Genomic DNA, 10227 nt, shown 5'->3' with positions numbered 1-10227 from the left:
GCTGGAGTGGGGGGGGGGGCGCTTGGGCAGTGGGTGGGGGCTGGGAAGCCGCGGCGGCGACGGATATTCCCACCATTAGTATATAGGTCCATTCCTCTGCGTTTCTTCGTGCTCCCATTAGTATATAATATCACAGTATTGTTGTGTTCATCACCACTTCCAGTTGACTACTCTCATTAGCATATACTTCCTCTACCCCAAAATATAAGCCATTATAGGATGCGTGCATGTCAAACTTTCTCAACTTTGATTAGGTTTGTAAAAAATACGTGCAACATTTATATCTCTAAATAAGTTTATTATGAAAATATATTCAATGTTCTATGTAATGATACTAATTATGTATTATAAATATTAATATTCTTTTATATATAATTGGTTGAAGTTAAAAAAATAACTTCTCGGAAAGCGAGAATGAATTCTATTTTGGGACAGAGGGAGTATATAAAAGCAGTGCTAAAAATATTTTAACAATCAAGTTCGTCTTTGTCTGATTGGTAAACTTAGACATCATAATGGCATAAAAAATTTCGACTCTTATGGACACCCTCATGGATCAATACAAAGCATCACAATCCTACAGCATACGCAAATAACAACCTTAAAGTTATGATATTTTCAAAGGGTGAACAATAAAGACCATCTTAGACGTTCTGGCATTAGAGTATATACGTGCAGACACATAGGCATGGTGGTGCAAGTGAATAGGCAGCAGGAGTCGAGAGTCAGAGGTGTTTGGATCCTAGGACTAAACTTTAGTCCCAGTCACATTGAATTTTTAGATATTAATTAGAATGACTAAACATGAGCTAATTATAAAACTAATTACATAAGTTGTGGTTAATTCGCTTGCCAGCGCCGTGTACAGGATGGTATGGAGATGTGGTGAAACTTATTCGTAGATTTATTGGCGCACGAAAGAAATAGATATCGAAATTCTCTTCCTATCGGTATAAAAAATGATCTTAGCCGCATCACGAAAAGATCTACACAGTAGAGTTTGTGAGCCGCGACGCCACGCTCTCTGTGACTGTGTAAATTTCACGAACTTAGCTTTTTGGATTAAATGTCACTTTAACGTCGGTCATATACTTTTACAGTATTGTTATCTTATCGTGCGATCCGTGTGTTTTTAGTACAAAAGTTTAGCTGTCCCGTATCAATGCACGGGCACGAACCTATTTACATATATACTTAAACCTGTGTGTACATGATTATATGGAAATACAGCGGAACTTACTCATGAATTTATTGGCGCATGAAAGAAATGGATATCGTGAAATTCTTTTTGCCGATATAAAATATTATCTTAGCCGTATCACGAAAAAGTCTATACAGTAGAGTTTGTGAGCCTCCGACGTCGCGTTCTCTATGACTGTGTTAATTTCACGAACTTTGCTTTTTAAATTAAATGCCACTTTGACGTCGGTATTTAATTTAACAATATTATTATCTTATCATGCGATCCATGTGTTTTTAGTACAAAAAATTTACTTGTCTCGCAGAGACACCCAAGCACGCTACCTGTTCTATATCATAAGTACAGAGATACAAGACCACTCGGCAGTTGCACTTGCACATCTAATCTAATGCTAAGAGCCTAAGGTCAACTACTTGGCTACTTGTATGACACCAAAGCGTTATTCACCTTTTCATGGCTGTCATCGACACAGGGGCACAGGGCAATACCAATTGGTTTGACAAAAGAGGAAAAAAAAGGATATTGTCTGTCACATGTAACAGGAAAAATAAAGTTCAGCAGGGAAAAAACATTAGCAAGTCATTTATGTAACCTTTTTTATCAGCACAGGGACACCAAACACGCAATTCAGTCTTCTTGAGCTCAGTAACTTCCTTGGTATTCTTCATGAATGTCACTACTTATCCTTTCGGAAGGAAAGCATGGAGCTATTTGTACTGCAGATAAGAGCAATTCCAGCCATCGTTTTAAATACTCAAGTAATGCGGTGTCCCTTTTCATAGACAGATCAAGTGCTCAGACCAGTACCAGTTTCAATATACTGGTTGGCAGTTTGGCCTTTTTCATGGAGTAGTAGTAGTGAGTTGTGCCTGAACAAGTTGGCAGTTTGGCTTGAAGTTCTCGAGTTCGGAACATGGACACTTGTGACTGACACCGGTCCTTGTAGGATTCTTGTGCTTAACAGCTCCTCTTGATCCATTGACCACATGTAGTTCATTGCTCTTGCAGGACTCAAGTCATCTTACAACACAAAAGTTTCCGGTGAGCTAATATATCAGCAGCTCAGCATTTTGGCCATGGGATGTTTGATAATTGATAGTAGTAATGATTGAGTGAGACGTTAATAACACAGCCATGGCTTGGTTGGGCATCCATTGATCCTTCAACTGGGAGCATGTCAAGGGCCTCCGCGCTCAAGGTCGCCGGACCTCGACTACGCAACTCGTAGCTCCGGTCCGTGGTAGCCGGCAGGGTTATACCCCCACGCCGTGTCCTCGCGGGCTGGGTTATACCCCCTGGCCGGCGGCTTGAGAGATTGAGAGGAAGAGAGAAGATAGGCAACTGATTCTTCATTAATCTCTTCAAAGTGCGATTACAACTTATATGGCGCAGGGCCCAAACTAAAGGAAGTAACAAACTCCATAATTTAAGGAACTAATAACAGAAAGCTCTCCTACTTTCTTTCCTAGCCACTAACGGAGCCTGAGCCTTGCGCCTCCTCCTCCCGCGTGGCTGTTGCTCGTTCCAGGGCGCGGCGCACGTCACGGGCACGACGCCGTCTCACATATGTGCGCCCGACCATGACATCTCCCTCTCCGTCGAGAGTCAGCTCGTCCTCGAGCTGGAAGGAGGGAAACCTGGTGCGGAACATGTCGGTGTCCTCCCATGTCGACGATGCGGCGGAGCAGTCCTTCCACTTGATGAGCACCTATGGAACGCCCCGGGCGAGACGGTAGCGCACCGCGCGTTCCGGCTCTGGGTCGACGGCGCCATGACGAAGGGGCGGTAGCGGTGGCACAGCAGCGGGCGGGTTGCCATGGAACTTCTTGAGGAGGCCCACATGGAAGACATCGTGGATGCGGGCACCTGCCGGTAGAGCAAGACGCACAGCCACCTCATTGATGAGCTCGACGACGCGGTACGGCCCGACGAAGCGAGGCTTTAGCTTGCCCCCTGTAGCTGGCGGCAGCGAGGACGCTGCTCGTTGGCGAAGACGCAGAAGCGCCCAGTCTCCCACCTGGTAGCTCACTTGACGGTGGTGGCGATCATATTGCAGGTTCTGCACGGACTGCGCCTGCTCCAGGCGATAGCGGACATCGGCCAGGAACTCTTCGCGTTCCGCCATTGTTTTAGCGACCGCGTGCACCCTGGTGTCGCCCGGCTCATAGGACCTGATCGAGGGCGGGTCGCGCCCGTACACCACACGGAAAGGGGTGTCGCGCAAGGAAGACTGAAACGCCGTGTTGAAGAGATACTCCGCCCACGGAAGCCACCTGACCCACTGGCGAGGTCGGTCCCCTGTCAAACACCTCAAGTACATGACAATGACGCGGTTGGCCGACTCGGACTGCCCATCGGACTGAGGGTGAAAGGCCGTCGTCATGTGGAGCTTGGTGCCCATCAAGCGCATGAGCTCCCGCCAAAAGGAGGACGTGAAAACCGTGTCCCGATCCGAGACAATGGACTGGGGAACGCCATGCAGACGAACGATGTCGGTGAAGAAGGCCTGGGCGACTGATTCAGCAGAGTATGGGTGCGCCAACGGGATGAAATGACAGTACTTGCTGAATCTGTCCACCACGGTGAGGATCACTGACTTGCCACGGACGCGAGGAAGAGCCTCCACAAAATCAAGGGCGATGTCAGTCCAGACACCCTGTGGCACCGGTAGAGGAAGAAGTAGGCCAGCCGGCTGGAGGTGCTCGGACTTATACTGCTGACACACCGTGCATTCGCGGACCATGTCTTGGACGAGCTGCTTCATATTAGGGAAGTGGAAGTCACGCCGTAGACGATGCAGGGTGCGTTGAACGCCCTCATGTCCATCCTCATGTATCGCCCCCATGATCTCTTGGAGCAGCGGGGAGTTGGGCGGAATGTAGAGCCTGCCGTCGAAGTGGACCATGCCGTCCACGAGCGTCCAGGGCGCCTGGCGGTTCCCGGACGTGATCCCATCGCGGAGAGCGACGAGGGCGGGGTCGTCGCGCTGCGCGTGCCGCAGGCGGTCGAGGAAGTCGAAGCGGGGGGCTGATAGGGCGAGCAGCGCCCCGTCCTCCGTGTCGCGGCGGGACAGCGCGTCCGCCACCGTGTTCGCCGTGCCCGGCTTATATTCGATAGAGAAGTCGAACCCAAGGAGCTTGCCGACCCAATGGTGTTGCGGGATGGTGGCAAGGCGCTGATCCAGCAGGTACTTGAGGGAGTAATGGTCCGTCTTGACACTGAAACGGCGACCCCAGAGGTACGGGCGCCAGTGCCGCACCGCCTGGACCAAGCCGATGAGCTCACGCTCATACGCCGCCAGCGCTCGGTGTCGTGGTGCCACTGGCCTGCTGAAGAAGGCGAGTGGGTGCCCGTCCTGGATGAGGACCGCCCCGAAGCCGTGGGACGACGCGTCACACTCGACCACAAACGGCTTGGTGAAGTCGGGCATGGCCAGGACCGGGGCTGTGGTCATGGCCATCTTGAGGTCTTCGAACGCCTTCGCGGCCTCGGAGCTCCACGAGAAGCCCTCCTTCTTGAGCAAGCTTGTGAGGGGTGCCGCCATGGTGCCGTAGTGGTGGATGAACTTGCGGTAGTAGCCCGCCAAGCCGAGGAAGCCGCGTACCGCCCGCGCCGAGCGAGGCACCGGCCATTCGTGGATGGCTTGGACCTTGGTCGAGTCCATGGCCACGCCCGCCGCTGAGATAGTGTGGCCGAGGTAGGCGACCGAGGGAACCCCGAACGCACACTTCGAGCGCTTGACGAAGAGGGCGTGGCGGCGGAGCTCGGTGAGGACCGCGCGGAGGTGTCGAAGATGGTCCGCCCATGACTTGCTGTAGATGAGAATGTCGTCAAAGAAAACGAGTACAAAGCGACGGAGGAAGGGGCGGAGTACGTCGTTCATGAGAGCCTGAAATGTTGCCGGGGCGTTGCACAGCCCAAACAGCATCACCAGAAACTCGTAGAGGCCGTCGTGGGTGCGGAACGCCGTCTTGTGGACGTCCTCCGGCCGCATGCGCACCTGATGGTACCCGGATCGTAAGTCGAGCTTGGTGAAGAACCGGGCACCATGGAGCTCGTCCAGCAGTTCGTCGACGATAGGGATCGGGTACGCGTCCTTCACTGTGATGGCGTTCAGCTCGCGGTAGTCGACGCAGAAACGCCACGAGCCGTCTGGCTTCTTGACGAGGAGGACCGGCGATGAGAACGCGGAATCGCTGCTCCTGACGATGCCTTGGCTGATCATGTCAGCGCATTGCTTCTCCAACTCATCCTTGTGGGCGGCCGGGTAGCGGTACGGGTGGACGGCCACCGGTGTCGCGTCGGGCTTGAGGACGATGCGGTGTGTACGGCCCCGCTCCGGGGGTAGGCCACTTGGCATGGCGAAGACGTCGTGGAAGCCGTCCAGGAGCGCGTCGAGGAGGGGTTCGGTGGCCTCAGCAGCGTGGAGACGAGCAGGGGCTTTGGGGCCGACGCTGTGCCAGCAGACGGAGCGGCCGTCGTGTTGGAACGCCATGGTGCTGGCGTTGATGTTCCACACGATGTCCCCCAGTGGCGCCATCCAATTGGTGCCCAACACCACATCATATCCTGCAAGGGGCATGAGGAACAGATCAACCTGGAAAGCAAGGCCTTCGATGATCACCGGCGCTTGGCGAAGCACGCCCGGACAGGAGACGCGCCCTCCGTTCGCCACGGTCGCCGTCAGCCGTGGGCGCGGCTCGATGGGAAGCCCGGCGCGGCGGGCGGCGTCCTCCCCGATGAAACTGTGCGTGGAGCCGGTGTCGATGAGCGCGATGAAGTCAGCCGCGCCCACCTGGACCCGAAGCTGGATCGTTTTGTTGCCGGGAACGCCTACCACCGCGTGCAAGGAAAACACCGGGGCCTCCTCCTCCCCGCCTTCCTCGGCCAGGTCCACGCCGTCGATGTAGAAGATGCGACGACAGACGCGGTTGTGGCCCCTGGAGTAAGGCTCATTACAGTTGTAGCAGAGGCCGAGCCGGCGCCGTTCCGCTTGCTCCTCCGTGGTCAGGCGCTTGGCCGGGCCGGCGTTCGCCCTGGGCTGAGGAGCCGGCAGCACCGCGAGTGGCTGCGGGGCCGGAAGCGCCGCGATTTGCTGCTGCGGGGCGGGCAGAGCTAGGGGCGCCTGGGCCGCTGGGCGGGGCGCTGGTGCAGGCAGGAACGCGCGCGGCGCGGCTCGGGTCGGCGCCTGGTGGAGCCGATCTAACTCCATCAACTCGACCTGTCGGGCGAGGCTCATCGCGGCGGTGAGGGTCTCTGGGTGATGCAGACGAACGGCGTGGCTCAGCGGCGGCAGCAGTCCACCTGTGTAGAGTTGAACCCGCTGGGTTTCTTCCAGACGCCCGGCACGGGAGAGGAGGGCTTGGAAGCGCGTGGAGTACTCCTCCACGGTGCCCGTGCGGCGGCACTCCGAGAGCTCAAACATCGGTGCGGATCGGAGGGGTGGCCCGAAGCGGAGGTTCAGCCGATCTTTGAAGTGCCCCCACGACGGTGTGGCTTCCTCATCTTGGAGCTGCATGAACCATTGTTGCGCAGCTTCGTCCAGGTGATAGGACGCGATCAAGACGCGCTCCTCAGCCATCGTGCGATGTTGGCGGAAGTAGGCGTCACACTTGTTGAGGAAGAGAAGCGGATCGGTGGTTCCATCGTAGCGGGGGAAATCCCACTTCTTGGGACGTGGGTGGAACTCCTCATCACGCGGCGCGTAGGTGCGGTGGTCGTCCCCTCCGCCACCCGAGGGCGACGGCTTGTCCTTCAGGGCCGCCATCTCATCCTTCAGTGTCTTCATCTCGGACTTCATCTCGGAGTTCATCGCCTTGATCATGTCCATGAGCTCGGCCATGGTGGGCTCGGCCATGGTGGATGTGGTGGGTGGAGGAGGAGGTGGGTTAGGGTTTTGGGCGGCGGCTGGTGTGGTGGGTTGATCGGAACGCGTGGGAGAGGAACGACGAGACCTGGATGATACCAAGTTGTCAAGGGCCTCCGCGCTCAAGGTCGCCGGACCTCGACTACGCAACTCGTAGCTCCGGTCCGTGGTAGCCGGCAGGGTTATACCCCCACGCCGTGTCCTCGCGGGCTGGGTTATACCCCCTGGCCGGCGGCTTGAGAGATTGAGAGGAAGAGAGAAGATAGGCAACTGATTCTTCATTAATCTCTCCAAAGTGCGATTACAACTTATATGGCGCAGGGCCCAAACTAAAGGAAGTAACAAACTCCATAATTTAAGGAACTAATAACAGAAAGCTCTCCTACTTTCTTTCCTAGCCACTAACGGAGCCTGAGCCTTGCGCCTCCTCCTCCCGCGTGGCTGTTGCTCGTTCCAGGGCGCGGTGCACGTCACGGGCACGACGCCGTCTCACATATGTGCGCCCGACCATGACAGAGCATCTATTCATAAAGCCTAAATGATAACTGCATATGCTCAGCAGCTGGAGTGGCACATGAACCATGAAGAGTATCAGCAACAGAAACTCAGATATAGATTAATATATCACTGCAAATTAAAGAATAAAGAAATAAGAGCAGGAATTTGGAACCTACCCCATATTAACCACGTGTATCCAAATAGATGACAGGAGTAAGCATTCATACCAATGGAGAAGTGAAGGGTCAATCAAACAAAGGTTCTTGAATGAGGATCTTCATTTTCTCGACAAGAAAGTCAAGCACATCCTTCCTTCCTTCTTTCAAAAGTAGCTGCCTCAGTTTGCCAAAAGTTGAACCAGGAGGTCTAATGCCCTTCTCTATCATATCTTCAAGCAGGACACAAGCTTGGCTAACCTCACCCTTGTCACAGAGACCATTGATCAGCACGGAGAATGTGTGCATGCTCGGCAAGAACTGCTTCAACCGCATATACTTCCATACCTTCAGTGCCATCTCTATCTTATCATTCTCACAGAACATCTTTATCATCATGGTGTAAGTATCAGAGTCTGGTTTGCAGCGCTTAATCATGCTGCGGAAGACCCTATATGCCTCATCATCCTTTCCAAGGCTAATCAAATTATTTAGGATGATGTTCCAGGTCCTTGAATTGGGGGAGATTCCATGGCCTTCCATGTCATCCATGACTCTGAAGGCATTGTCAAACTTTTTCACTTTGCAGAAGGCAGTGACGAGCGCATTGTACACAACAACATCAGGCACAATCCCATCCTTCTCCATATCCAAAAATGTTGCAACAGCATCCTCAATCCTCATATCAACTCCATAAGTATGCACTAAGACGCTGTATATGAAGGTTGTCGGTTGGCATCCCCTGGAGCTCATGTCCTGCATGACACAGACAGCCTCTTCGACTCGGCCTGTCTTGCAGAGTGCATCGACCATGATACCATATGTGACAATGTCAGGTTGGCAACCAGCGGCAAGCATATCGCTGTAAACCGCCCGCATCTTTGGGAGGTTGGGTGCTCTCCCCCAACCCTCAAGCAAGATGCTATAGGTCTTGGCATCAGGACTGAACCGATTATTCATCTTGTCAAAGATCTCCTGCGCCTTGCGCACGTTCTTAGACTTGCACAGTGCACCAAGCAAGCTGTTGAAGGCAGCGAGGTTGTGGGCAACACCATACCTCTCCATGATGTTGAACGTGTAAACTGCCTCATCGAACTTCTGCGCCCGGGCATATTTGCGCATGATGATGCCGAACGTTTCAACATTGGCCGCACCCTCCTTGCGCATGACGGCCACGACGTCCCACATGAGTTGGTACTGCCTGATCTTGGCTAGGGACACGACCACCATGTGGTAGGAACGCACGGTATGGGCACACCCGCTGCGCTTCTGCCTGCGCGTCCACTCGAAGAAGCGGTACGCGAGCATGCCGGCGTTGTCGAGGCGCTCAAGGACGCGCTCCGCGACCTCGGGCGTGACGCGGATGCCGCTGTGGTCGAGCTCATGCTCGAGGGCCGAGGCTTTCCGGCAGGAGATGATGAGCTTGCAGAGGCGCTTGGCGAGGTCCGAGGCGTCCAGCAGGGTATCACAGCCCACGCTGGCCCTGCCTTCACTGCTAAGCATTCTTACAAACACTTTGCGTGCCTTCAACCAAGTGTGGTGAAAGTCACCCATTTCTCTTCTGGCACCCACCGACCTTGCTGCGGTGGCGGACCTAGGATTTGAAACAAGGGTAGTCCTAGTCAAAAATTTCAAGTGCAATACTATAAAATCAAAAAAAATAATTGGTATACATGACTACAAATTAGAATAGAAACAAAACACTGGAAGATATGCTTTATTCAGTTTCAGTTGCAAAAGGCTCCTTAGTATTTTTTTGCCACAGATCTACATTCTAGAAACAAATTTAGTTACAATGTGAAAGATTTTTTACTGCAGACTAAAATAAGAGTGGTGCAAGTTTAAAGATGCTAGCTTACTTGCTCCTCACCTGTATGGCAAAAGAGAAAGCAAAAGGCATCACAATGCATATTGATAGTACCGAACATACATATAGAACGAACATTGTTGATTTTTAGGCTGAACCTATTGCTAAGGTATGTTATTCATGACAAGCAACATAGTTTGTGGACATTGCATTTTTGGCAAACAAGGAGCCAGATGGTGATTTATAAATTCTCTACTCATGCAAACTTTGCTTGAGGTTCCAGCTTTTTTCACTTGTTATTCAGCTTTTGCTAGGACACGGTCATATGATTGTTCCTTTCAGCCAGACAGAGCACTACATTAACAATGTATAAGATATGATTGTAACTTTGTTCACTAGAATGAACCAGTAGAAGACATATAGCAAAATATATATACACTATCCCTAAGCCCAATTTACAGCCCAATCTCCATTCTCCAATGTCCAAATCCTAAGCTGAGAAGTCAGATGCTCAGATGCACTCACCAGTCAAGTAGTCAACAGGCCACCAGGGCGGCGCACGGGGGCTGGACGGGCGGACGGCAGCCCGCTGGCCGACTGGGCGGCTAGCGGAGTCACGGAGCTCGCGGCCGCGCAGCAGTGGGGCGGGCGGGCGGCGGTCGGCGGTGGCAGCGGTGCTGCAGTTCGGAAGTCCACGAGA

The 10227-nt window shown here is 53.1% G+C and overlaps 1 protein-coding gene across 4 annotated transcripts; it reads right to left on the bottom strand.

The window, feature by feature from the left end:
- Positions 1-7352: 7352 nt before the first annotated feature.
- On the bottom strand, positions 7353-10209 carry LOC136476747 (pentatricopeptide repeat-containing protein At1g77360, mitochondrial-like). Of its 4 annotated transcripts, none has more exons than XR_010763714.1 (3): positions 10053-10209; positions 7742-9314; positions 7353-7629 (listed from the first exon to the last, which is right to left on the bottom strand). XR_010763714.1 is itself a non-coding variant. In XM_066474697.1 (3 exons), the coding sequence occupies exon 2, from the start codon at positions 9272-9274 to the stop codon at positions 7811-7813; it is 1464 nt and encodes a 487-aa protein (XP_066330794.1). In that variant the 5' UTR covers positions 9275-9314; positions 10053-10209; the 3' UTR covers positions 7353-7694; positions 7793-7810. The 4 variants fall into 4 exon arrangements, 3 of the variants coding, with proteins under 3 accessions (XP_066330794.1, XP_066330792.1, XP_066330786.1); XM_066474697.1 differs by having other exon boundaries at positions 7353-7694; positions 7793-9314; XM_066474695.1 differs by having other exon boundaries at positions 7793-9314.
- Between the last annotated feature and the right edge of the window lie 18 nt (positions 10210-10227).

Source organism: Miscanthus floridulus, chromosome 1, assembly GCF_019320115.1.
Source record: "Miscanthus floridulus cultivar M001 chromosome 1, ASM1932011v1, whole genome shotgun sequence".
Taxonomy (NCBI): Eukaryota; Viridiplantae; Streptophyta; class Magnoliopsida; order Poales; family Poaceae; genus Miscanthus; species Miscanthus floridulus.
The sequence above is the reverse complement of the archived record's forward strand: the minus strand, read 5'-3'. Positions and strand labels throughout refer to the sequence as shown.

Bases quoted from the DNA above. Each gene is read 5' to 3' on its own strand.
- LOC136476747 (XM_066474697.1), bottom strand. From the start codon at position 9,274: ATGGGTGACTTTCACCACACTTGGTTGAAGGCACGCAAAGTGTTTGTA.